Here is a 27,813-nt window from a genome sequence, read left to right as displayed (position 1 = left end):
TAGTGACATAAAAGTTTGGGTTAATATTTATAAATATATGGTGGCGTGATTATATATTAAATTAGTTTGGGTTAATATCAAAAGTAATGAGTAAACAAAGACTCTTAAATTAGTTAATAGGATTGTTGTTGGCGTGATTATACGACTCTTCAAGTTGGTGGTGCTTGCATCAGAAGAAATAATTTTAAAAGACTGAGATGCTTCAAGTTGGTGGTCTTTTTCTTTCAAAAAAAGATGTCGACCTCAGTGCATATGGAAGCTTTGCTGATTTAGAATTTTTTAATATGTCAATATTATTTTTCTTCCTTTTTTTTTCTTCTCTGAAGAAAGGAGTGTTGGAAAAATGGCTCACATCAAGTATGCAAGTGAAGGAGGAAGCGACCGGTCGCTGGGTATTTGCGACCGGTCGTTTTGAAGCAGATTCGAAGTCTGGAGGTGAAGCTGGAAGTCGCGAAAAGCGACCGGTCGCCTTCAGTCAGAATGCAAAGCGACCAGTCGCCAGTAACGGGCGACCGGTCGCCAGGGCTGCTGTGCTGTTTTCTTCCACGCGTTTTTCAAGAGGTCTTCACATGTGTTGGTTCCCTACCTAATCCCTCGGGCCTCTAAGGTGTGTTATGGGTTCTAGGAGGTCTAGCAAGGTGCTGGAAAAGCTGGAGCACCATTGAATGAGGATTGTTGACTTGTTTCAAAGAGTACCTACCTTATAGCTCTAGATAGGGTGGCTGAAGTTGCAACTATAAATGCCTAGCCTTTGGTCTGCCCAAGTTGTGGTCCATGTTAGGTAACCAAGGGCAGAACGTGGGAGGAAAGAAGGAGTCTCTTCTGAAGTCCAAAGGCTTGTGTATTAAAGGGAAGAGGAAGCAAGACAACAAGTGTGGTTAATCTCAAAGTTGTCAAGTAGCTGGGAGCTATTGTGTTCAAAGGGAGGTTATCTCACCAAGGGAGGAAGAGAGAGAGGGCAGTCAGTTCAAGAGAGAGCTGAGTTGGGTCTTAAGAGTTTAGACACCAAAGAAGGGAAACACCAAGTGTGAGAGAGTGTTCACAAGTGCATCAAAGTGTTGAGCAAGGGGTGAGAGAGAAAAGAGAGCTTGGGAGAGAATAGAGTTCTAAGGGGGTTTCTTTATAAACCAAAGTTGTAACTTATTCATTCATTAGTGAATTTCTCAAGGGGATCACCAAGAGGATGTAGGCATTTGCTGAACCTCTATAAATTCTTGTGTCACTTTGTGCTTGGTTGGTTTCTCAAGTGTGTGTGTGTGATTCATCCATTATTTTGTTTGTCACAAAGTCCATCAACAACAAGATCATTAGGGGAGTGAGTGAAAGTGTTTGTCCATTTTCACAACAAGGAGAAGTTGACATTGACCAACAATAAAAAAGTTGACTTACAGTCAATGAATTTCTATATCATAATGGAGTTTTTCATCACTATAAAGTTTCCGTGAACGAGAAAGCCAGAAATTGAAGTAAGTGTTTGTTTTCTCTCTCTTCTCTTCTCTTCCACTTCAACCTCCCTCAGAAATGGCACCGTCTAAGCTGAAGGCCGGTTGTAAGCAGATCTACTCCTTTGGGTCACTACGTTTCATAAACTATATATTAACCCAATTTTTTTTATATATTTCATCTCATAATACTTGGATTTTAAATATTACTTTCCATGTGTTCTTCAATTGTAGTTGTGGTTTGGCCGAATCTACTCGCCACATTGATCATGTCGATAATGGCTTCATACTTAACCGGTGCATGGGAGCTCAGTATCACACACGCTGCTGCAATTGTCAATTTGTATTCGGGTGTAAGTTTCAAATTTAGTTTTCATTTAAAACCACAAAATTTGAAGGATCAGAAATTTACAAATGAATAAAATAAGAATATGCAGAATAAAATGTTTATTTTTTTATACAAGCTATATTGGGGGAGGGGAATCGAACCTAAGGCCCTGTATCCTGGTGTAAATGTTAACCACTTGAGCAACAAGCTGTCATGTATGTAGAATATAATTGATTCGAGGCATTCAGCATGCATGATGATTTTGGAATGCAGGGCTTGGTTCTTTTGGCGATGTCAACACCTCCAGTCCTTGCTGGGGCAACAGGCACTTGCAGCGCATATAAGGCCGAGTGCATTGGCCAAGTACAAAAGGTTCTGTTTTACACATCATTACCTCTAATAGCTGTGGGTGTGTCTGCTTACTTGGGCTCTGCGCTGACATTCATCGATGAGTTGTTGCCCCAAACAAATCCTGAACAGTTGCCGCCATCAGAATCTGAGCAGTTGCCGCCACCACCAGAACCTGAGAAGTTACCGCCGTCACCACCAGAACCCGAGAAGTTACCGCCTCCAGCAGCTGAGCAGTTGCAGCCACCAGCATCTAAGAAGTTGCCACCAAAAGAAGTTGACAAGCAGAGTACTCCAGAATCAAATGGCACTAGTTGGGCCAAATTTTTTAAAAGTGAGTGGTTCTTTGGTGTGATATCAATGATCTTCTTCCCTGGAGCTGCACTTCTGGCAATTGGTTATATAAATCCTTGGTCGATTAAGTTTGGCATAGGAGCCATATGCACGGTGGTATCAACAATTATCTTCTTGTGTGGTTTATGTTCATTCCCACGTGGACGTGGAGCTGGACAAAAACCGATCAGTCTTACCAAAATGTTCAGGAAACAAGATGCCAAAAGCATCCTATGCCTGATGCCTACATGCATGACCTGTATCCTGACAGGTATTGTAGTTTCTATCGGAAATACTTACTTCATTGAACAAGCAACCGACATGAATCCCCATGTTGGGCGCTTATTGGTTCCTATTATTGTCCTTCCAATTTGTTTCCAAGGGTATCTGAAAGCGTATTTGGCGAACCAAATAAAATGGTGTGCTGCGGATCCCAGATTTGGAATTGCTGTGTCAAAGATAATTGCAACTCTGTGTTGTATCACAGCTGCAAAAGTGGAGACCCGAAGATTAGGCGTGGTGAGTGTTGTGCGGAAGCGTCAACCAAGTGCGAGTGAAAATAAACACAACTAGCAGGAGATAAAATAATGGACACAAAACAACACCAACAAGAACACCAAGATTTATACTGGTTCGGCAATGCCTACATCCAGTTTGGAGACGACGGAGTATTCCACTATAATCAATGAGAACATACAACAGTGTTTATCACTCAATTTCCCAAAGACCCAAATAACCCAAGCTCACACATTTACAATAGGAAGAGAAACTGAAAATACAAAGCAAAGACAACTTGAGAGAATTTTCTTCTCTCTGCCGAATGGCTTCTTGCTGTTTCTCTCCCTCTACTCTATCTTCTTCAGCTGCTGCCATACTTCTCAATTTATAGAGAAGCCAACGGATGAAGGCCAGCTAGTCAAATTATGAGGCCAACTATGAAGTCAGAAAGCCAGCCAAGTTTGCATGGCTTTTGTCTCCCACGTGCTCCCATCTTCTGCCAAAGCTTCAATATTCCTCTGCAAAGGCGCTGCAAAGTTGTTATTCACCTGCAAAGCTGCTGCCCCCACATGACAGCATCCTCCCACATGATAGCACAAAGTTCTTTCGGTGCAAGTTGAGCCATAATCAACAGTGAGGAGTGAGGGTTTGATCGAGGACACGAAAACAATTTCCATGACCATGTTTTGGTTGGTTCCACAGTTTCTTCTTCTCGGATTAGCTGAAGAGCTTTCAGAGAAGAGCATTGTTTGTTTCTTCACTGATAAGCTGGAAATTAAAACCCCGGAGGAAGACAAGGCAACAAAAGAGTCCAAGAATATGTAGATGAAAATATTTGCTCAAGCGGTTAGTGGAGTGGGAATTATATGTGGTGTGTTGTCAGTTTATGCAGTGGGTGAGATAAGTGCAAGGGTGGGAGGGTCCAGTTGGTTCCAGTTCACGCTAAACAGGAGTCGTTTGGACAATTACTATTGGACCTTGGCTGCATTGACTGCAATTAATCTTGTACTGGATCTTTTGGTGAGATGTGTAGTTTTTAGGGACTGATAAGATTAAGTATATTGTATTTATACGTATTTGTTATGTTTCAGTGGTATTGTGGATGTGACGCAGCGTGATAATTGAATGGCTAAAACTATAGTCTAAACACACCAACTCTGGAGTCTGGACTACAGATGATAACATTTCCAAGTACAGTAGAGATAACTTTTGGGAAGAACAGCAGCCTAACAGAGTTTTTCCTACGTACGAAACCATTATTTCAAAATACACACTTGTTTCTGAGAATTTTGAAAACAGTGATAGGTTTGAAGAATGCCGCGTACGATGTCTAAACTCCAGAAGTTGACATTCTGCTCTACCAGCTTACTTTATTTAGAAAACAAAATCTAACTTCATCCTTCAAGTTGAAAATTACTTATCCACACATACAAATATGTTCGCCTCCTCCATCCATATGAGAATTGAGATGTCGTTAAAGACATCACAGATCTTTAAGTGGCAAGTACTCTGTATCACTTTTATTCGACATCACCTTTCAATACAAATCTTTACAACTATTTACTCATCACAGCTGTGGAATTGTAATCACATAATCTCGTCCAAGAAAAGATATAAGAGACATGTAATATAAACCGTAGATACAAAATTATGCCTGGCAGAGCTGCACATTATCATCAACAAATGGCTCAGCAGTTTCATCATAATCAGGAGCTTCCTCATCCTCCGCCCTAGAATCCTTGTAAGCATACCAAAAGCTCACCAAAACATACAGAACAAGATTAGCTGCAGACAATGCAGCCAAGGTCCAGTAATAATGATCCAAGCGACTCTTGTTTAGGGTGTCTTAGAACCAACTGGGTTTCCCTTCCTGTCCACTTATCTCACCCACTACATAAACATACAAGACACTGCCTATACTCCCCACTCCCAAAAGAGCAACACAAAACCGAACCATGCACCGATACATGGATGGAGGGACTTGCTTAACTAAGAACGAACCAATGCTACTTTCTGCAATCCCTTCAAAGCCTCCGAGGAGAAGAAACTGTGGAAGCAACCAAAACATGCTCATGGGAACCGTTTCCTCAGGCTTGTTGATTAGACCGTGGCTCTTAACCACGCCCAACCTTCGTGTCTCCACTTTTGCAGCTGTGATTGAGCATAGAATTCCAAATATCATTGACACGGCAATTCCAATTCGGGGACCATACCTTGTTAGTTCTGCAATTTGGAAGTCGAGTTTTCCAAATAGTTGTTTGGCAAGAGTATAGAACCATACCAAGATTGGAAGAGGAACTGTTATGCGCCCAACTTTGTGATTCATGTGGGTTGCTTGTTCAATGCAGAAACTAGTTCCAATTGAAGATACAACACCAATTAGGATAAGTGTCATGCATATGGGAATCACGCATAGGACGCTTTTGGTTTCTTCCACTTCTGTGACTCTGCAAAGTCTCCAACTATTATTTTCTTGTTGCTCTAGAGGTTGGGTGGCTAATATAATTGCAGCCTTGTCTAGGCACCTAAATTTCAATAAGTAATTTGTGGGTTTAAAATGCTGCACTAGGTGCCACTATTTGCACACATGTATGTGCTTGTGTGCATAAACGTGCACGAGAGAGAGAGAGAGAGGGAGAGAGAGAGAGAGAGAGAGAGAGAGAGAGAGTCAAAACCTGAGGCGACGAGTGTGAGGTATCAAATAATAATCATCACGTCTCTATCAAAACCTGAGGCGACGAGTGTGAGGTATCAAATAATAATCATCACGTCTTTCGTAGAGATGAGAGGGGTCTCTGGGGTGTTTCTGGAAAATTTTGGAGGCAGAGGCCACAAAGACCCTAAACAGAATAGCAAGAGGGCTGCCGTATGGTCTATAAGTGCGATATGAGCACGAACCAGTCAAGAAAATAAGTGTTGCTACCAAGGTACATATGGCAGGGATGCCATACCTCATTGACCAAGGCTTTATATAATAACTAGCAAAAGCTCCAGCTATAGGGACGTGGATCACCATAAAGCTTATGACCAAGTGACGGAGGCTGCTGTCTCTACGGTTTGAGTGTGAGTCCTGGTCAGCCATGAATTGTGGTACGGAGACTAAGTGACCAGAAAATCCCACAGCTTTAGAGCTAAAGCTGTGAAAAAGAGGATTTTTTGCCCTTGGCTGATACACTCGGGATCATATGCGCTGCAAGTGGCTGTTGCAGCAGCAAGGTCTGGTGGTGTTAACATTGACAGAAAACCTAAGCCCTGCACTCCAAAATGATTAAATATATGGTGATCATATTCTGCTTAGAATTACAGTGATTTTGTGACACTTACAGCGATGTAGGAAAAACTGGAGAGCAAGACCATCCAATAGTAACCCATGAAAGTATCCACAAAAAATTGCAAGCCCACTGGCATTATGGCCGCCATGCCCCAGAACAAATTGACAATTGCAGCGGCGTGGTTGAGGTTGAGCTTCCATGCGTCAGTTAAGTATGCCATGGTCATCCACATTGCATATGCAGCTAGTAGATTAGTCCACATCAGCGCTACGCACAGTTAAGGAGAAGGAAAAGAATTGAAAAGGAATGTCAGGCATGATGGAAGATTAGAATAAGAAGTTTGGGTTAATACAAACATATAACAAGCAGTGACTCAAAGGGTAGCTAGGTCTTTTTACCATTGATCTGCACAAAAGCTAACATTTCTAAGTGTGTGCTGTATATCTCACTCTGTGAGGAGGACTGAGGAGGAACAGTTGGGGAGGAAGAAAGAAAAAACAGCAACCTAACCGGAGTTTCTCCAGTGAAATGATTAACTCACACAGAGTAGAAAACAAATAATCAAAATTATTATGTTATATTCTTCTCAATATTTTAATGAACTTTGAAGAATGAGTCATGTTCTTCGCCGCCGCCTATGTATGATCTAATGATGACATTGATGTCTAAACTCCAGAAGTTGACATTCTGCTCTGCCACCTACTTTAGAAGACAAAATTTTCTTTACATCCTTCAAAGAAATACTTTAACAGTAAAAAATTTGAATGCTTGGATTTGAAGAAACCCCATTGACTGGAACTTAGGCATGGAAGTCCACTTGGGCAAATCGACTTTCAACGCGATAAGCGAAGCCTCCATATGAACAAAGGTTGACATTTTTAGTTATCCTTTGAGGATTTGAACCGCGGTTTTTTCTTTGAAAAAAAATAAAGCATATGTGAAGAAACTGAAGAACTGAATTGAGATTGATTTGAGTTCCTCAAGGATTTGCTTCAGCTTTATACAAGAAAGCAGGAAACCAGATCCTACACTAAGGCCTGCAATTATGCTAATAGTTTTTACAATACAAGAAAGAGAATCACTAATTGGTTGACTATTAAACACTAATTATCAGATATCATCACAATCAATCAATAAATAAAAAATAAAGAGTTATACAAATAAATTAGTTAATTGAGTTGAGGATGACAAAACCACACTAATATTTAAAACAGCCTGCCTCTATGACAGGGTGCTTATTATAAAAAGAGTATAAATAAATAAATAAATAAATGCTTCATGATTGAGATTGAGAAGATTGGAGTTGCGCACCTCACATTAGTCAAATTTGTTAAAAATATTGCTTGCATAGGGAGGGAATGTCATTTGCAGAGGTTTCTTTGAATGGAGCTTTCACTTGCACTGAAAATATAAAGAACACATGTGCTTGTTTAGAGTGTCTTGGAACCAAATGGCTCATTAGCAATAGGTACAAATCCAATAGCAACCCCAACAACAAGTAGAGTGCATCATTATACAAACCATGCATGACTTAGATAAAATGATTATCTTATTTCTTTCTTTTCTTGATTTAACGTGAAAAGATTTGTATTTACGGAAGAAACATGGCTACACATATGCATATCCGTAGGAAAATCTATGCACAACAGCAGCAGCATTGCACATTATCATCAAATGGCTCAGCAGTTTCCCCATAATCAGGTGCTTCGTCATCCTCCGACCTTGAATCGTTATAAGCATACCAAATGCTCATCAAAACATACAGAACAAGATTAGCTGCAGCCAATGCAGCCAAGGTCCAATAATATTGATCCAAACGACTCTGGTTTAGAGTCTCTTGGAACCAACTGGGTTTCCCTCCCCTTCCACTTATCTCACCCACTAGATAAACTGACAAGACACTGCCCATAATCCCCATTCCAAAAACAGCAATAGCAAATAGAACCATGTACCGAGCCATGGATGGAGGGACCTGATTAATGAAGAACCAACCAATGCTATTGTCTGCAATCCCATCAAGGCCTCCAAGGAGAAGAAACTGTGGAAGCAACCAAACGATGCTTATGGGAATTGTTTCCTCACGCTTGTCAATTAGACCGTGGCTATTAACCGCGCCTAACCTTCTTGTTTCCACTTTTGCAGCCGTGATACAACATAGAATTGCAAATATCATTGACACAGCAATTCCAATTGGGGGGCCATACCTCGTTAGTCCTCCAATTTGGAAGTAGATTTTGGCAAATTGTTGTTTGGCATGGTCATAGAACCATAGAAGGATTGGAAGAGGAACCTTTATGCGTCCAACTTTGTGATTCATGTGGGTTGCTTGCTCGATGAAGTAGGTATTCCCAATAGAAGATACAACACCCATTAGGATAAAGATTGTGCATATGGGAATCATGCACAGGATGCTTTTGGTTTCTTCCACTTCTGTGACTCTGCAAAGCCTCCACCTATTATTTTGTTGTTGCTCTAGAGGTTGGGTGGCTAATATAATCGCAGCCTTGTCTAGACACCTAAATTTCATATACATAAAAAAAAAAATTGTTGGGTTTTTGTCTTTACAATCAAAGAAAATATGTTGCAAGGGTGCCATTAGTTGCACTCTTTTATGTGCATGTGTGCATGTGTTGTGTCATATGGAAAATAGAAGAGTCAAAACCTGAGGCAAGGAGTATGAGATATCTGATAACCATCATCACGTCTTTCGTAGAGCTGAGAGGCATCTCTCGGGCATCTTCTGAAAATTTTGGAGGCAGAGGCCACAAAGACCCTAAACAGAGTAGTGAGAGGGCTGCCTTGTGCTCTATGAGTGTGATATGAACACGAACCAGTCAAGAAAATAAGTGTTGCTACCAAGGTACATATGGCTGGGATGCCATACCTAATTGACCAAGGCTTTATATAATAAATAGCAAAAACTCCGGCTATAGGGATGAGGATCACCATCAAGAAGCTCAGGAAAAAGTGACAGGGCATGCTGTCTTCAAGGTCTGATTGTGAGTCCATAAACTGCTCAGCAATGAATGCCCCTAACGAGGTTAAGTGACCAGACATTCCCACAGCTATTAGAACTATTGCTGTATAAAAGAGGATTTTTTGTCCTTGGCCTATGCACTCCGGCTCATATGCGCTGCAAGTGCCTGTTGCCCTAGCAAGAACTGGTGGTGTTGACATTGACAAAAAACCTAAGCCCTGCAGTCGAAAACGATTAATATGGTACTGAATGACATTGATTTTTAGACTGGAAGAAATTAACTTACAGCACTGTAGGCGAAACTGGAGACCAAGACCATCCAATAGTTACCCATGAAAGCATCCACAAGAAATTGCAAGCCCACTGGTAGTATTGCTACAATGCCCCAGAACAAATTGACAATTGCAGCAGCATGTGTGAAATTGAGCTTCCATACCTCAGTCAAGTATACCATGGTCATCCACATTGCATACACAGCGAGTACATCCGCCCATGTCAGCACTATGTACAGTTTATGTACAGTTTAGGAGCAGAAGCAAAAGAATTAAAGAAAAATGTTATGCATGATGGAAGATTTGATTAAAAAGTTTAGGTTAATGCAAACATATAACAAGTAATAGATTAAAGTGTTGCTAGGTCAAGTTACCAGTGATCTTCACTAAAGTTAACATTTCTAATATCTCACTTTGTGAGGAGGAATAGTTGGGGAGGAAGAAAGAAAGAACAGCAACCTAACAGAGTTTGGACAATGGAAGAATTTAGTTCACAGAACTTGCACAGTTAGAAGGTTTTTTCCTTTTTAACTACAGAACAAATAATCAAAATTGTTATGTTATATTCCTTTTAATAATCTAATTTAGCAGAAGTTTAATTAATAAACATCCAAACTTAGTGATAAGTTTGAAGAATGAGTCATGTTCTTCCCTGCCGCGTGAGGATATTGATGTCTAAACTCCACAAGTTGACATTCTGCTCTGCCACTGACGCCAATTTTAGAAGACAAATATTTTCGTATTTTCAGTCCCTTGGTTTCTGACTTTTTATAAGATAAAAAGTTGAAGACAAATATTTTAGTTAATTGAGTTGAGTATGATACTACCAAGCTCGTATTTAAAACAGACCTGCCTCTATGATTGGTTCAGGTGCTTATTTAAAAATTAAAAATAGTATAAATAAATAATTAAAAGAATGCTTCATGATTGAGATTGTGAAGATTGGAGTTGTACCTCACAATAGTCAAAATTGTTAAAAATATTGCTTGCATTGCGTAAGGAGGGTATTTCATTATCCGATAACAGATTTCATACACTGCTGAAGAATACATTATATGCGGATCAATGACACCCAGCAGCACATACCATTCTGCAATTGACTTCATACACCACTATCTGCTCATTCTGAGACTCAGTCTAATCATATTTGTACAACAAAGAAGCATCGTGCAGTATCATCAAATTGCTCATTAGTTTCCTCATGCCCTGGTAGCGGCCCAGTGTTTCCTTGTCTTCTGAACATCAATCCACATGCACACCAAGTGAACGTTGATCCACTTGTTCATGCACACCGAGTGAACGTCAATCATGTACCTGCTCGTCGCCTCTTTCACTAATAAACCCTTGAAAATACCAGCACGGCTCATATCACCAATTCTATTTATGGCTCCAAGGAGAAGATGTGTGTAAGAACCCAGAACTTACTCGTGCGGATGGCCTCATGGATCTTGTCAATCATACCGTGTTCATAACCATATGTAGCTTCCCAAGTATCCGCTTGTAAAGCAATAACACAACTTACTACTGAAAGTACAAATGATGTTCCAACTGGGGCAGTTACCTTTCTTGATCTTGATTTGCCACAAACAATCAGAAATTAGGGGATAAAATCATGTGGCAAACCCCAATTCTGCCTCCTGATAGACCAACTGGCCGAGGGACATTCAAAGTAGATGGACAACCTTGCACCAACTGGCCGAGGCACATGGTTGCATGCTTAAGTTAAGAGACAAAATTTCCGCAATTTGCTTATCTGCAAAGTAGAGAGAGGTTTTGTCACTTTGCACCGTATGGCTTCAGTTCAAGAAAAATAATAAATCCTATGGCTATTAGAACCAGAACCATGTAGAAGAGGATTTTCTGTTTGATACCTACGCATTCAGCCTCATATACACTCAGGTGCCTGTAGCTTTAGAAAGTACTGGCGGTATTGACATGGACAAAAATCCCAAACCCCTGCATGAGAAGAGTTTTGGTCTCCGAGTGTGAGAAGTCACAAATTTAAGGCAAATTCTTTCAAATCTTAATTATTAAAGGAAACTAAAAAGAATTATAAATTAGACAATGGACAGTTAAACAAAAGAAATCGGTACAAACAATATTGGACAAATCATTATTTTAAGAGTTACTGCAAGTTTTATTCCTGTGTGAATTGTGCAAGCATGTGCCTAGTTAGTGTGATTATTACTAATTCTTTTGACCATTGCACTTTGTGTAGAATGTCTCCCTAAGCCATAATGCAGAATATCATGCAAGTAAGAACAAAGAAAATGGCATGGAAAAGTATACATCAACTTTACAAACTAACATCAAGAGAAGATCTCAGAGGCAAATAAGGTAAAATGCAGGTCAAGCGAAGAAGCGGATCACAGTGTCTCAAAATGCGTCTACATACCAGCAATTTGCAAATAGGTTGTTGACGTACATGTCTGCAATCACTGGCTCCGACTTCTGCAGATTAAACTCTAAACAATGAGATGAGTGTAACGACGGTACCAACAAACAAACGAAAGCACTGCAGAACTGCTGATTAGAGTAACGATGGAACCTGAAAGTGCTTACAACTAATTGAAAGCCTCCAATCATGTGAATGATGCAAACTGCTCATTGTTGACATTCCTCCACTCCATACCAACTTTGTTTCAAGGTAACTCCTCTCTTAGCATGTAATTACATAAGAAAATACCAGGTAAAGGAGATATATCCAAAATATTCATCCATAAAAGGAAGCAAAGAAACGAAACCTGAGACAATGTGCCACAATACCAATATGCCCAGAAACGCAAAACATAGTACCAATACAGTGTTTGATATTACAGAGCCTCCTTTTGAATCACAAAACTGAAACTGCAGCAGAAGAACAAGAGCTCTCCCAAACCTCAACACCTTCAACTTCTTCTCTTATCACAAAGAGCCTATCTCCGCCGCCTTCGATTTTCTGTATAACCCCTCTCTCAGAATCCTCAACTTTATCCACAAAATTCCTCCTATACCACCCCTCATAAACCCCATTTTCTATTGCCACCCTGTTTTCTGCTTTCGCCACTCTCGACCAAACCTCCAACCCACCTTCCCTCCCCACAAACACTTGCTTTCTGTAACAGCGAATTACACTACTGCTATGGCCAACCGGCCGATCGCCGCTTGTGTTCCTCATGCTCGGGTTCTTGTCTTGTAAATAAACCCACGGATCATCGCCTAATTTACGCAAGTCTGCCACTGCCAAATCCCCAGACTTTGAACACACCTTGAACAGGGTCGACTCTTCGACGTCGGCATCCACGTCAGCGAATGAGTCCCCGAACCTACTGCTCCGGCCCGAACCCGGCTCGTTCGCTTCCCAAACCATCTCATTCGCCCTCGGGTCCCAAATTCGGATATACCCCGAGTACCCAAACGCGCCGCACGTGACCGAGCTCCCCACGACCATGCTCGTCTCTGGAAGCCACCTCAGCTTTCCAACGGCTAGGTTCTTCGCCGAGCTCCCCGGCTGCCGGCTTAGCTCCGACACAATCTTCAGCGTGGATTTGTCGATCAAGAGTATGCAATTCTCTCGGTGCGGGCAATCGAACGACGCGAAGACCGAGCTCGGCGAGTCGGCAATGGCGGTGACTCGGGCCTTGAAGATTCTCGGATCGTTCGGGTCGGTCCAGTGGATCGACCCGAGGTTTCGCACGCCGGAGAAGTCGTAGAAGTAAAGCCCCGCGGATGATTCGGATCCTACGGCGGCGATGTCAGGATACACCCGGCAAATCGAGGTTATGTCCTCCAAATGCGTTCGAATCGTTCCGGAATGGCTCAGATTCCAATCGTAGCTCGACAGCTGGCCGCCATGGGCAATCCAGACGGAGCCATCGTCGCCGGTGGCGATCGCTGAGGGGCAGCCATCGTAGGCTGGTTGGACGGTGGTGACGATGGATGCGTCGATACCGGAGAAAGGAGGCGGCGACATCGCCGACTTGAGCTGCGACTCGATGCCGTAGTAGAGGGCTTCATCGGCAAGCTCTTGCTTGGAGAATCGGCGAGCCGTTGAAGGCAGACCGTTCGATCGGAGAAGAGACAGGATGACGGAGAAGATCTCCGGGTCCCGGTCTATGAAAACCGGGTTCGGGTCGTCGGTGGAGCGGTTCGATAGGGCGGCTAAGAGAGAGTCGGGTCCGCCGGCCTGGATCGTTGACAAGGTGGTTTCGAAGAACTTGCCGCCGACGTTGAGCTTGATGCGGTCGTCGGTGCAGGGCCCAGGGGCAGGATGGGAATTTCCGTTGTCCATATTAATGGAAAAACGAAGGCGGCGTGAGGTTGAAGATGTTTTTACGGTCTTCAACTTCACGGGGACTTGGAAAGCTGAGAGGCAGGCAGGAGATGGGGAAACTGACGACAGTTTGACGCTTATCTTGACACAATTACCCTTCTTCCTTCATGAAATTACTCAATGCTTGCCGGCTTTTGTCGTTCCGTGCAAACTGAACAGAAAGCCCTTTTTGGTCATTTCGTTTTTCCGGAATTGGGTTCTGGACTTTGGAGTTAGCTTCTGACAGCGACCATACGTAATAATTTTTAAATTTAAAAAAAATTCTGACAAAAAAGCGAGTCTGGATTGGGCCAACCTAGAAGGAAGCCCAAACATGAGAAACCAACCTTTTGATCAGTAAGACTATGGACCACGTAGCTTTTGATTGGGCTGTATATAGAATTTACGGTCCACGTAGCGTTTAACCACTTAAACTACAAACCATTTATCGAATTATATTGATGTGACGAGAGTACGCGTGGGTGCGAGGGGCCATGCATTATGGCATTAAGATTAAAGAGACGGTACCACCATCACATGACATGCACGTTATTGAGCCGCTCCCTGACCTACGTAGTTAAAAATATACTTTTGTTGTGTTTAAATGAGAGAGCTAGCTAGCTAGCTAGGTGCTCATCAGACTGGGGTAAAAGGCTAAGCAATAGTCACCGGAAAATTACTTAGAACGGTATATATATATATATGGAAATGAACCTAACTGGTTCGGAATCTAATGCTAGCTAGTGCCTATAGTGGCTGCTAATTATAAACCAAACCTTAATAATTTAACGGTACTTCCTCTCTATATTATTAGCTACCCCCACTTTAATAAATTAATTGAGTATGCAGGCGTATCAAATCTTATCACACATGGTGAGGTGAGGTCCCCATGAATTTATGCTTCACTATGTTAGAATTATGCATATGCAGCTAGCCCCAAGGTTTCCAGTACATTTTCTAATTAAATGAAACAAAGGCTTAGGTAGCTAGCTAGGGCTGACGCTTCACATGCATATTATATGGCTATGCATGTGAAATTTAAGGCGAGCACACCGAGATTTGTGGGCAAGGTCCCAGCAGCCGTGGCAGGCCAGATTGGATAAAAGACTAGTTGTAATGGGGATAACACTGTGTTATTATTCTCGACCAATAATATTATGTCATATGTCTTAATGTTATTGGTTGGAATAACAAAATAGTGATATCCCGTGTCATAATAGGTCTTGTTGAGAGGTTAAAAATATAATAAATATGAGTTATACAGCCTGTCATACCACGTGTTCTCATCCAATTGGGCGGACAAAATGGAGCTGGCAAAATTTATGAGTATAAGGGGGCCCTATATATGCTGCTTTGGTCATGCTCATGAATCATGATTCATGAATTTTCCGAAGGTTACAAAGGGACCACCGGCCCTATATCTTGTTTATGCAATTGAATTGCTACTGTTTCAACAAAAAAAAAAAAAAAAGGGACCACCGACCCAAACCCAAAAATGGAGGCTTTTAATTTTAAAAATAATGTTAGTTGAGCTATATTATCTTCAACTTATCGGCGAATCCATAGTTAACTTTTTTTTTTTTTTTTTTGGTCGAAGAATCCATAGTTAACTTAACTTCCTTGTTTTCTAGAGAGAGATATATATGGAGGGAAGAAGACAAACAAAGAGGAAGAGAAAAAGAGGAAGGTCGTGGTGGTGGGAGGGGAGGCAGTGCTGGGTTCGGGTGGGCTGTAGTTGACCCTTTTTTTAATTTTTTTCATTTTTAATGCTTTAAAAGGGTAACACTATAATTTCAATTCACCTGTTAAAAAACAACAATTTTTGTTTTTAAAAGATGGACATGTGTCAAATTTTGAATGGGAGTATTACCAGCTGATGTGGTGGTACAGTACTATTATATAATTTCTCATATAACCCAAAGTATACCCTCACAACCATTCTTAACACTACACGTGTCCATAAACATAACTTTGGTCCCATAAATATAAAGCAAAGATGTTTTATTTGAGTGTCGAGAATGGTGGTGAATGTACACATTAAGTTAAAGTGGTGAGCAAAAATGTTTTCTTAATATAATGTGAAAATACAAAAGACTGAAGATGAGAAAATACTAAAATAATTTACCCAAATTATAACTAATTAATTACCAAAACAATACCAATTAATTATGTTCTTAGCTCTCTGCTCCAAATCAAAAATTGCAATATATATAAATATAGTCCCCTTGTATTGAAGAATTTTTTAAATAATTTTATTTGAGGAACGCCCTTTAGGGTACCCTATGATTTTTTTTTTCTTTCCAAAGATCCAAATCATTTATTTTTTAGGTCTTCATTCATAGATTATCCTTACAAAAAAAATAGACAAATCAGAAACCGTTTAGACATTTATTGTGTCCTACAAAATCAATGAATATAGTACTTCAAGAAAGTACTAAAATTTCAATAATTTAATTGAGCAATCAAATCATATCGGATTCAAGTTATTTTTTGCAGAGTTGATCTTCGAATGAATATCTACAAAATAGACCGTTTGGATTAATGAAATACAATGTATGATGGGCCCTACAAGGGTGTCCCTCATTTGAGGGATCCCTCAACTGAAGCTTAATATATATATATATATATATATATATTGAGGGATTATTTGAGGGACACCCTTTAGGTTCCCTTAGAGAAACTCTATCCCAAAGGGCAAGGGCAAGGGCAAGGGCAAGGCAAGGCAAAAGCAAGGCAAGGTTTGTCACTATTCACATGAATAGTGATAGCCTTTCCTTTTTTGGTTCCACCCCAAAGGGCAAGGGCAAACACTATTTACTTTAATTTATTTTCTATTTTTTATACTTAAACCATTAATTTTGATAAGCATTTTGGATAAAATTTTTGGTTGCCACGTGTCATTATTTATTATAAAATTCTCACCTAAAATTTCAGATAACATTTTCGGATAAGATTTCCAGTTGCCAAGTGTCCATATTTATTATAAAATTCACATCTCACTCATACTCTCGGTCCTTATAGTCCGACACAATCTAGTACAAGAATGACTCAATCATTAGCGGATGCGGTTCCACTGGATCATGACGTGGGGGAGTATTTTCCTTCGGAGGACGTAACATTGCCGTTATTTCCGACACGGAACCCACCATTGGAACCCACGGTGGGCATTAAAAAAATGAAATATATCGTGTGTGTCATAATATTATTCACTTGAGGAGCCATGTGTAGCGGTTTTCCTCTTTTTTGTTTTGCCTTGAATAATCTATTAAAAAAATGAAATTGGAAATGCAAGAAATATTTTTTTTTAAATGACATTAAATTGAATAAAACGTCCATGACCCTCCGGCTTCGATGGTAGAGGTCATTTGTATTTTTGCACAAATGGAATTTTGTAGTAGAAAATTTGGTGTGGAAAGTGAAAAATATTGAAAGGAGATGAATTTGTATGAAGATTTGGTGTTGAAAGTGAATAATATTCGTAGGTATTTATAGAAAAAATTTCCATAATTTTTTGATATTTTTCACAAATTTTTTTGATTTTTTTTATATTTAAATGTAGCCAAAAATTGACATCCGTTGTATTGTATAAGATTTTTAAATCGGAGGCTCCAGGAGAAGCCACATGGCTTATAGTCGTTGGTTTCTGTGGGCTGGTGGGTCAATCCTGACGAAAGCGACTGATTTTCAATTTTTTTTACTGTTGGCGCATGAAATACATGTGGCAACAATAACTTTTTTATAAAAAAATCATTTGTTGACGTTAGCGTGACGTCACAGCTTGCGTCAGCGCCTTGGGGCAACAGCCCAGTCCAATTCCTGGGCTTGCCCGGGCTAGACTTCGTGCGCTAGAGTTGGATTCAGGCCTCTGGCTGCCTTTTGCCCGGTTAAGGCCCTTGTGCTAGAGGTGCTCTTACAACAAAAAATTTCAACTATCCAAACCATCTATTTTTCACATCTTCATTCAAAGATCATCCTTACAAAAAATCATACAAATTGAAAATCATTAAGGCATAATTAAGACCAACAAAATCAATGAACACGGTGCTTCAAGAAAGTACTTAAATTTCAATAATTTAATTGAGTGATAAAATGATATCGGATTCAAGTAATTTTTTTGTAAAGATAATCTTTGAATGAATATCTACAAAATAGACGTTTGTATTAGTGAAATACAAGGCAGAATGGCCCTACAAGGCTGTCTCTCAAATAAGATTATTTGAGGAATCCAATAGAAGCTCTCAATATATATACTTAGAGAATTCTCAAATTTTTTTGGAGAGAAGAACTGGGCCTCCTTCACATTTGCAGAACTAATGTTAGTTAAATTGCTGTTCTACCAATATAATAAATGGAAAATGCTAGGCTTACCACATTTTTCATACCACATTTGTACCACATCTCTAATATAGGTGGGCCCCATTGTATTGGTGGGCTCCATCTCTATTAGAGATGTGGTACAAATGTGGTATGAAAAATGTGGTAAGCCTAGCATTACCCATAATAAATTGGTACTGGAAAAATGTCAGGAATAAACTTTTCTGATTTAGGCAGGGTTTTATTATTTGTCTTTTTGTTTTAACAATGCCATTAAAACACATTTAAACCGGTCACTTAACTATGTTAGGCCCACACCACCACCAGCGCAAGACTGTAACAAAAAATATTTTGCAAATATCAAAATTAACACATATACATTAATTAATACTAATTAACAAACATTTTATGATAATTATCACAATCAGTTTCATTATTATGAAGAAAAAAAAAACAAGTTTTGAACATATTGGAAAACAGTAGAGAATTTGATCATCAATCTCATGGGGTAATTAAACTAATAAACTTGATATCCCCATTCTTAATTAGGCCTTTGGCTTTTCCTTTTCCTTTTCCTTTTCCTTGATGGGTGATGAAACTCTGCCATCTGTCCCTGCCATCATAGCATACTTGTCCTTCCTGGTCAAATTGGTGCACTCAAAACCTAAAGTCCCAGCCAAAACCCTCTGAATATAATTTGCAACTTCAATGGCAGATTTCCCTCCTCTGCATGTGAGCTCTGCAGGAAGCTGGTTCAAGAAGGTGATCTCATAAGTAGGCATAGGGTTCATGAACACAAAGTAAGGGTCCAGCAATTTGTGCCCTCTAACTGTCGTCCCATAAAACACACTTTGCTTTGTGTTAATGGCAACAGGCACAATTCTGTCAGTGAGCTCTGCAAACAGGGCGCTAAACCTCAGCAGAAATGGCTCTCTGCAAGTGGTGCCTTCAGGGCAAATCACCAAGTCTCCTTCCTCCAGCAAACGCTTGATATTTGCAGCATCTTTCTCTCTCTCCCTCGACAGAGCCACGGCCTTGATCGGAGAAATCAGTTCAGTGAATTTGCTTATGCTATATGTGACACAGCTGATTTTTCTTCCTAATGCAACTGCTGTGACAACGGGGTCTAAAACCGTACGATGGTTGCAAATGAATAGGACCCCGCTTTGACCTTTCTTGGGGGGAGGGGGAGGGGTGCCCTTAACAATTAGGTTAATTCCCAGGAGTTTATAGTTGTATCTTGCAATTCTCTCAGGCAATGGGATGTTTGTGTAGACTCTGAGGAGGGAGAGAAGAATACCAATTGGCAGCCAAAGAAAGGTCAATAGGGCAACTATGGGGGTAGGTCTTTGGACCAATCTGCCCTCATGAAATATGATTGGGCTCAGAAGCTTGTTTCTTGGCAATGGCTCACATTTGGTTCTTGGGATCATGTACCCTTCCTGCGAAAATGACAAGTCAAAAAGAGAGTCATAGGGTTAACATGAGAAGAACTTCTTTAAGTCAAATTGTTATCAAACAGAATTTTGTTAGAATTAAAAACAGGAAATGCAAAAGTCATGACCAAACATGACCCAATAATCTCTACTTCTTTAAAATATTGCTTAATTTGTATATATAGATATATATAACTTGTGGTGAAAAGAAAGTTTGGTTTGTGCAAAGTCACAAGGGTTAATTGGGATTGAATAAAGAAAGTGGGTTGGTGCATGAAGAGTGTATGGGGGTGTCAGTTGTCAAGCATTGTGAAATAAATGTGGTAAAAAAATAAAGTATGGAAAGTGAAAAGCATGAGCCAAAAAGAGGTTATGATTCATGTTAAAATGGTTCCAGTAAAATGCATGTGTAGCAGCTGATATCATACTGTTGCCATTAAGGCTCTCACCAAACTTGTAATAAATCTTAGATGAATGGCACTGTCCTTTCTAATGGTTATCGTTACCATTTATATTCAGCTAAGAAACAGCTCACAAATGAACAAATCAGCACAGGGAAAACAGAAATTTTAAAAAAACAAATAAATAAAACCCAGAAGAAAAAAAAAAAAAAAAAAAAAAGGAGAGGTGAATTATGCATGATGAAATGAACATACCTTGCAAAGGGACATGAAATCATGATCAGTCTCTCTATCTCCCAGGCCTAAATCAGGCAAGTTTGTACCAAACTCCTTGAGAATGGCCTCTCTTTTGAGCTCTCCAACAAGAACACCTGGTGTTTTCACGAACCCAGTTGCCCTCCCAGATTTTGACACCTCCAATTCAGTGCCAAGAACCTTATCAGCATCCAAGAGGTTTTTGACAAAAGGCTCAACCAAAATTCTGGGATTGGCTGTGACTATGTAACGCTTGCCAAATGAATTGAAAACTCTCCAAGTCTCTGGATGAACATCTTCAGCATAAAACTTGGGCAGCACAGACCTTGCCACCATCTCAATGTCCTTCATTTTAAGGCCAGAAATTGTAATGAAGATGAAGGTTTTGATTGCTATGGTCTCGGATAAAAACAAGTAGGTGAAATAGACGAACGGGACGGATGCTAACAGAACTAGGCCTCTTAGAAGACTGCCGGCTTCAATTGCAACAAGCATGTAATAAGGGAAGGCAGTGCGTGACACAAGGAGTGTGCCATCAAGGTCTGCTGCAACGGTTTGGCTTGATCTTCCCTCGGTGCTACATCTAGAAATTGGCTCGAAACGGTGTCGTGCCCCCATGGCCACCAGAGAGAGAGAGAGATGGCTAGGTGGGTTGAATGAATGTTTTGTCGGGTGAGCTTAGTGAGGAGGAGAGGTTATGTTATGAAGAGCGTAGGAGATGGGGTTTTTAAAAGGAGGGAGAGAAAGATGGCCATGTTGTGTTGAAGTTGAAGTTTACTGTTTCTTTTTTTTTTGCCATGAAAATATTATGTGGTTGGGAGAAAATTTTATGCAATTGACTTTGGGTTTTTGGTTTAAATCAAAAGATTATAAAGAGAGACTTTTTTGACGTGTAAATTAGGGCAGTTGTTGTGAGTAGTTGGAGGTCGATGCCAACACCAACATTACATTCAATTGGCCTACTTTTTTAGTTTTTAGGCGCCGGCCGCCTTGTAGCTCATTAAAGCTCGGCTTATGACTCACTTAAGTAAGGTTGGCTATTTTGTTGAATTCTTATCAATTCCATAATTAACCCACAACTAAAAAGTAATTAAAGCATTTAAACCCAAAGTTCAAATTAATTAATTCTTGTCAAATTGTCATTTCGATCACCAGAAGTACGCCAGTTCTAATTAATAAAAACAGAATGTGTTATATCAGAAGATTGTGTAACTAGTGAAAGTGGCTTAGAGTTAGAAAACACAATTAGCATATGTTTATGTTACTTTGTACTTTGGTACTCTCCTCGTGAGTAAATGCTGGCTCCCTTACACCCAAGGGTCCACCAATTCAGCAGGAAAAAAATGATTGAATGAATTTTCATTTTTTCTTTTTAAGTTGTTATGAATACTACGATAATATATATACAGTCGCAATCTTTTTAATATAACTAAAAAGCTTGGTTACTTCAGTATATAGATGCATGAAACTGTGGACTTGTAGAATCTATTATTGCATAAGTTTCCATGTGGTAGATATAAACATTAACCAACCTCATCTTCCTCAAAAAAAAATAGCAATCTGTCACTCTCTCTTTCTCAAGAAACAGATAACTTGAAAGCAATGATACCCCATATAATTGATTTCCATAAACGGTTGCGGATTTTATTGTTGAGGTTGGGAAGAGTCTTTGGCTCTCCAGACTTCAACATTAAATATATATAAACTGCTGGCTGCTGGCTTCTGACTGCTGCCAACAAATTGTCCGCATGAGAACCAGTAATCATAGTTTTAGTTCTTTTAAATTTTATTTTTTTCAAAAAAAAGAAGAAAATGGTGGCATGCATTATCCATTTTTACTCGTCGAAACACGTTTTTAATCTTGTCTCTTCTTGTTGATTATTAATTTTTTAATTTCTCTCAAGAAAACATTGCCGAAAGAGTAATTGAGAGACTTTCATAAGCAAGTTCATATTCACCACAAGGCACGAAATGCATTGTTCAGGGCCGAATTTTCTCTTTGAAAAGTCAAAATTTGTTGGAAATACCCACCTTCCAGTTCTGTAATTGGGACAACAGATCAAAGTTTGAACACAAAGATTAAACTATGAATATATATCTATATGTGTATGTGACTGAAAAAAATCAACAGCTAATAAGAATTAATCTAGGTTGGCACAAAGATTTGTCATTTTAATCAATCGCACGTTTGATTTCCATATATAGAGTATGTGTGTGTTATTATTCTATATCAGAATATTCACTAATAATATCCTTAATTACATTAAGATTTACTTTTTTCAAATCCTTGTGAATCAAGTAAATGTTCTAAGAGAGCAGGGTCATTGTTTTAGTTTTTTTTTGGGTCGATGGGTCATTGTTTAAGTTGGGTTACCAATAGCCCAGATTACAAGAAAAGTAAAATAATCAAAATTTGTTAGACCTTGATAGACCGAAAGAGATCTTATATAACTCTAACTACGAGACAAAAGGCAAATTAAAAAAGTCCATGCTTGAGTGACGAGTCTTAGCTAGTTCATCGTTGTGGATAATCTACATTTAGGGTTAACCTGCATATTTAATTTCTTCTTCAAATTATACGGTCAGACTGTTTGCGTAAACACTCAAAGACCTTGTTGTTGATGGACTACGCAACTATCACACAAAAGTCATGCAAAGATACAGCACACACGAAACCACAAAGTATACACGCATACATAGAACACAAGAATTTATAAAGGTTCAACGTTATGCCTACATCCTTTTTGGTGATTCTCGAGAAATTCACTAATATAAAAAAACTCATTTGGTTATAATGAAAAACCCCATTTGATCTCTCACAAACCCTAATTCTCTCTTCTCTCACCCTTGGCTCAAATCCAATTTGATGTCTTAGCTTTATCACATTTTTTAATAATCTAATGCTAAAGTGCCTATTTATATGTCATAGAGTTTTAGTACAATTATACAAGAAATAGAAAACTTAAAGGACCCCAAAACTAGGAGAAAATTTGTCCAGATTCGCCAAGGATACATGCTAGATTTGGGCCTATATCTACACTACATTCAACCTATACTTGAATCTATATTCGAAACTGAATATAATCATTAATCGTTAATTGATGTGAGTCTAAGAATGAATCATATATCTTCATAATTTTATATTATCATATACGTAGCATTCTATATACTTCACAACATTTCGTAATTCTATTTATATAAACGTGCACGTAGCATTTCATATGTGTCGTCACATTTCAAGGGCCCATGCCATAATAAATTGCTTGAGCTCAAATATGAACTCTCAGGGAAGAAACTATCAGAAGTAGGGACCTTGCATAACTAAAATGGGGGTGCAAATTTTTGTCTTGTAGCCCTTTCTGCAACATAATTTATGAATGCATCGGTGTCCACATATGGAGGTCCACATCTCGCATTTCATGAAGAATTAATATATATGTCACTTAAAACATATCACTATGGAGACTCTAAAGGCCACATGCTCTTCCTCTCTGCCCTCACCTAATTAGTCGATTGTTTTAATGGCCGACCACTTGAGTTAGACGTTTCAACATGATCCCATTTCAACAAATCTCATCTGGCACTCTTTTACTTGTCGTGAAATGGACACCTAGGCTAACTTGTTCCTTTTTTTATTTATATAAAATAGCTATTTAATTTGTTTTTATTTTTTTCACATCTACCATCTAATCGGACAATTACATGTCAAAAGATGAAACAAAGGGAGCAAAATGGATCCATATCATTTTGGAATCGTGAGGCTATCGTGATTCGTACATTAAGCAAGTGTCAGTCTTAGTCATCGATTAATTGTTACCGCATTATGGATAATTAAGCACCGGTCCAAATTTGGTACACAAAATGTAAATGCTAGTACATATGCCAATGATCTCTAGATCCGATTTCTTTTTTCTAGGGTAGGGCCTAATGTAGTTTCTCTTTTTCCCTTCTATTTAAACTCTAGAACTATTCCAATTCCTATGATCTCTAGATCCTAAGTTGGAATTATTCCAACGCCTATTTGAATAATAACTTAAAGAAAGTGACGAGCCTTATAATGTGTTTTAGAGTCAAAGGTTGCATTAAGTGGAGATGCGGTAACCGCGCCACTTTACACTCAAGTTTGATTTATCATTCGAACATTAAAGTAGTTCTGAATATGTTATGTATTGTGTTAAGTTATTATATGAACTTATTATTTTGGTCATGTGGCCGTTGATCTTCATGTTTTTTATCCTTTTAAAAATCTTGTGGCATTGGGTTCAACATGTCATCATTATTTATATAGGGTGCTGCTATTTATACAACTTTTATCACCCACCTCTCTAATACAGATAGGTCTCACATATACTGGTGGGGTCCACCTCTATTAGAGAGGTAGTCAGTAAGGTGGTCAGTCAAAGTGATACAAATAGCATTATTGTTTCTAGAGTAGTTGCCATTGTGGTTTCGTACGTGCCTTTGGTTCGTGTTTGTTAAGCATAATTTTCTTGTATCAATTCAAGAAGGTTAGTCCAAATCAACATTTATATACAATAAGATTGGCTTCTTCAGTATTTAATATGATTTTCAACCTTTATTAAGGATCAGTTCAAGAAGGTTAGTCTTTTTTTTTTTTTTTTTTTTGAAATTTCTAGGATTGCATTAATAATTAAGCCAAAAAAAGCCACTAACCACAAAAAGGCCATTATAAAATAATCATGCAGGATCAAAGAAACTCTGGCATAGACATCCCAACTAAGATTGCAAACTTAGAATAATCAAAAAGAGATAAAGCTTGAAAAAACCAAGCAATAACAATACAAATAAAACTCTCACAAAGGAGAGATCAAAAGCTCTCACAAGGGAGAGGTAAAAAGCTCTCATAAAAGAGGAGGTGAAAACTACACATAGAACCCAAATAGTCTCAGCAACTTATTCCAAATATAAAGAAACCGCAAAAAGGCACATGAAGTCATTATATGTGCGATAACTCCAAGAAAATGGCACATGATCTTTGTAGGGGCTTTTTCGTTCCGGCAGCTACTGCGAGCCTGGGCTGCTGTAAAGAGCAAAATGTGTGAAAATGCCCCTTGAGTCTGAGTTCAAAGATCAGACCCCAAGAGTGTTTCGAAAGGGTAGCTGAGCCTTAGGAAACACTTTGGTCTTCTTCACCAATGAAACCAACAGTCGCTTACAAATAAATTCTTGGCTTGGCATGGGAGCTAAGCATTCATGAGTTTAGCATGAGAGAGAGAAAGAGCTGCGATTTCCTATGAGAAACAGAGGTTTAAGGCAAGGGTGAAAGGATTCTAAAAGGGTTCGTTGAAGAGAGAGAGATGGTGGAATAACAATAGGTGTGTTGAGTAGTTTCCGGCAGCTTGACGAAAGCTCTGTTAAGCTTTGGAACAATTTATCAGAAGAGAAGATGGGAGAAGATATAGGAGTGGGGCTCGAAATTGCAAAGGTTTCAGGGATGAGATATGAAGCTTGCTCTCTGGATGCGTGTTGTAAGGATGAGAGATGATGCTTGCTCTCTTGATGTGGTTTCAAGGATGAGAGATGATACTTGCTCTCTTATTGTGGTTGTTCTAATGGGTAGGAGATGACCTTTTTTATTGCCGTTGGAAGCTCCCTCTTTCCAAGAAACCCTAATGGTTTCTCCCTAATTTTACCAAGTCTCCCCTTCATTTCACTTCTCTTCCTTCGATTCAACCTCTTTTTATGAAATCTCCTTCAATCCAAATACATAGAGACAAGATTTTTGGGAGCTCTAGAGTCTTCCCGCAACTGTCCCTGTGGCAATCTCCTATCTTTGGCTACCATCTCTCCTTCTTTCCTCCCTTATTTCATGGCAAGAGCTGGTAGGAGAAATGAGTGGGTAATGGCGCTGGTCTAAAGTGTGTTTTGCTCAAGTATCCTTTGGTTTTTTGGATGGCTTGTGTTGGGATTTGTCTTTGGCCATGTGCTGGATATTCCCAGCAATCTGCATACATAGGTAACCTTTGGCTTTTGTCGTTGTTTTGTCTCTAGCCATGTGCTGGAGACTTTCAGATATTTTATAGGTCATTTGGGCCATTCTTTAAGGTAATGGGCTAGTTCACTAAAAGGATGGGCCAACTTTCTAAAGTGATGGTCTATTTTTACTAAGGTGATGGGTCAATTTTCTAAGGTAATGGGCTACCTTTTTCTCTCTTTCATGCTTACCCACATATTTGGGCTCAAGAAATGGACTTGAGTTTTGGGGCTCCCAAGCAACCCAAAACTTCCACTTCTTGGCCCATCAATGGGCCTCGTGAATGAACGTAACCATCCATACCACAATCTGCTCAGCAAGCCCTAGGCATTCGCATGGCTTGGGCCCACTTAAGCTTGTAACGTGGCGTGTTGCTTATTTGCTTGGCGTGGAACGTGTGCAAGCGTATATGACAAACTCTTGCGTACCTAAGTTGGGTTTTTTCCCAAGTTAGGTGTCGTACTGGGCTAGAAATATATTTGGGCCCAACCTTGGATTTTTTGGGCCTCAACAATCTTATAATTTATCTCATGTGATTTTTTTTATGGATCCTAAATTTGTGTATATTTCACTAAAATGTAACATATATCTCTAATGAAGAATATAAAAATAAATCGGCAACATATATCTCCCTAGCCCCCTCTTCCTCAACTTGTTAACCATCATTTTTTCATACTTGCCTCCTTGGAAGTAGAAACTCCTACTTTTTGTCAATCACAGTTTTACATGTATGCAGAGATTTATCATTTTGTGTTTTTGATGAATTCATTTTGCGTATGTGTGAAATTGTGATTTGTATGAAGTAGAAATGTATCCTTTTAGGGAAGGAGGGAAAAAATGTATTTTCCTGATATCTTTGAATTAGGGATCCTTTATAACACAAAAAAAAAAAAAAAATCTATTTACCCAAAATAAATAAACACCAATCGATTCAATAAATGGAAATTGTATTCATACTTTAAACAAATAGATAACTATAAAGAAACTCATTTTAGCTATAGAATCATTGAGAAACCCTACATGAAACTGACTTTATAAACACACCCTTTCCTACATGAAATAGACTTTATATATACACCCTATTATTGCCAGCTATCTTTTTTTGGGTTTACTTACTATCTGATTTTCGGGTTTATCCTTTGGTGTTGAATTCATATTAAAAAAATATGGCGCGTCTTTCTCTTCCCCCTGACTCTTTCTCTTTGTTTCATCTCTCTTCCTTCATGGAAACCAGGTCGGCTAGTTTTGGTTGGCGATCTTGGTGCTTCGGCCATGGCTAGACGCATGGCCAGTTGGAAAATGACCATAGGAGGCCGGCGAACCAGGCCTGAGCCTAACCCCGGTTAGCCAAACCTCTTTGCGTTGTCGCAAGCTCCAAGAACCTTCGAGAGTTTCGAGTTTTTCGGCTGCTCTGACAACCGTTGTCATCAATCTAGGCATGGATTTCGATCCTCTCCTCATGCTCTTGCTGATAGTATAGTTATTTGGGATCAATTTTAGCTTTTGATAGTTTGATATAAACACCCATAGATTTCTCGTCAGTTTGGCCGTGATTGAGCCTTTTTCGGCCACTTTTTGGTCGAGGTCCAAGAACAAAAAATGTTCCCCTATGTGTGCTGTTTCTATGGTAGGGAGATTGGCTTATGGTTTC

General features: G+C 39.3%; 5 protein-coding genes across 6 annotated transcripts; 1 reads left to right on the top strand and 4 right to left on the bottom strand.

Annotated features, from left to right (window-relative positions):
• The first annotated feature begins 355 nt into the window (after positions 1-355).
• On the top strand, positions 356-3,024 carry LOC148293543 (uncharacterized). Of its 2 annotated transcripts, none has more exons than XM_088254224.1 (3): positions 356-1,466; positions 1,677-1,795; positions 2,044-3,024. In XM_088254224.1, exons 2-3 carry the CDS (start codon positions 1,712-1,714, stop codon positions 3,022-3,024), a joined length of 1,065 nt encoding a protein of 354 aa, XP_088110350.1. In that variant the 5' UTR covers positions 356-1,466; positions 1,677-1,711. The 2 variants fall into 2 exon arrangements, with proteins under 2 accessions (XP_088110350.1, XP_088110349.1); XM_088254223.1 differs by having other exon boundaries at positions 356-1,549.
• Positions 2,458-10,563, bottom strand: LOC110769303 (proton-dependent oligopeptide transport (POT) family protein). Its single transcript, XM_088254221.1, has 7 exons — positions 10,425-10,563; positions 9,485-10,234; positions 8,884-9,416; positions 7,533-8,737; positions 6,274-6,488; positions 5,625-6,201; positions 2,458-5,474 (listed from the first exon to the last, which is right to left on the bottom strand). Exons 2-4 carry the CDS (start codon positions 9,662-9,664, stop codon positions 7,858-7,860), a joined length of 1,593 nt encoding a protein of 530 aa, XP_088110347.1. The 5' UTR covers positions 9,665-10,234; positions 10,425-10,563; the 3' UTR covers positions 2,458-5,474; positions 5,625-6,201; positions 6,274-6,488; positions 7,533-7,857.
• On the bottom strand, positions 4,598-5,344 carry LOC148293542 (protein NRT1/ PTR FAMILY 5.5-like). Its single transcript, XM_088254509.1, has 2 exons — positions 4,837-5,344; positions 4,598-4,734 (listed from the first exon to the last, which is right to left on the bottom strand). The coding sequence occupies exons 1-2, from the start codon at positions 5,342-5,344 to the stop codon at positions 4,598-4,600; spliced, it is 645 nt and encodes a 214-aa protein (XP_088110635.1).
• Positions 10,441-13,882, bottom strand: LOC110769307 (BTB/POZ domain-containing protein). Its single transcript, XM_088254222.1, has 4 exons — positions 12,033-13,882; positions 11,866-11,921; positions 11,342-11,426; positions 10,441-11,223 (listed from the first exon to the last, which is right to left on the bottom strand). Exon 1 carries the CDS (start codon positions 13,738-13,740, stop codon positions 12,304-12,306), a length of 1,437 nt encoding a protein of 478 aa, XP_088110348.1. The 5' UTR covers positions 13,741-13,882; the 3' UTR covers positions 10,441-11,223; positions 11,342-11,426; positions 11,866-11,921; positions 12,033-12,303.
• A 4,551-nt stretch (positions 13,883-18,433) lies between these two features.
• GPAT6 (glycerol-3-phosphate acyltransferase 6) lies at positions 18,434-21,022 on the bottom strand. The gene is made up of 2 exons (XM_021973265.2): positions 20,168-21,022; positions 18,434-19,517 (listed from the first exon to the last, which is right to left on the bottom strand). Exons 1-2 carry the CDS (start codon positions 20,783-20,785, stop codon positions 18,621-18,623), a joined length of 1,515 nt encoding a protein of 504 aa, XP_021828957.2. The 5' UTR covers positions 20,786-21,022; the 3' UTR covers positions 18,434-18,620.
• Between the last annotated feature and the right edge of the window lie 6,791 nt (positions 21,023-27,813).

This window comes from Prunus avium, chromosome 6 (assembly GCF_965620075.1).
Source record: "Prunus avium chromosome 6, drPruAviu1.hap1.1, whole genome shotgun sequence".
Taxonomy (NCBI): Eukaryota; Viridiplantae; Streptophyta; class Magnoliopsida; order Rosales; family Rosaceae; genus Prunus; species Prunus avium.
This window is presented reverse-complemented; position numbering and strand designations above follow the sequence as displayed.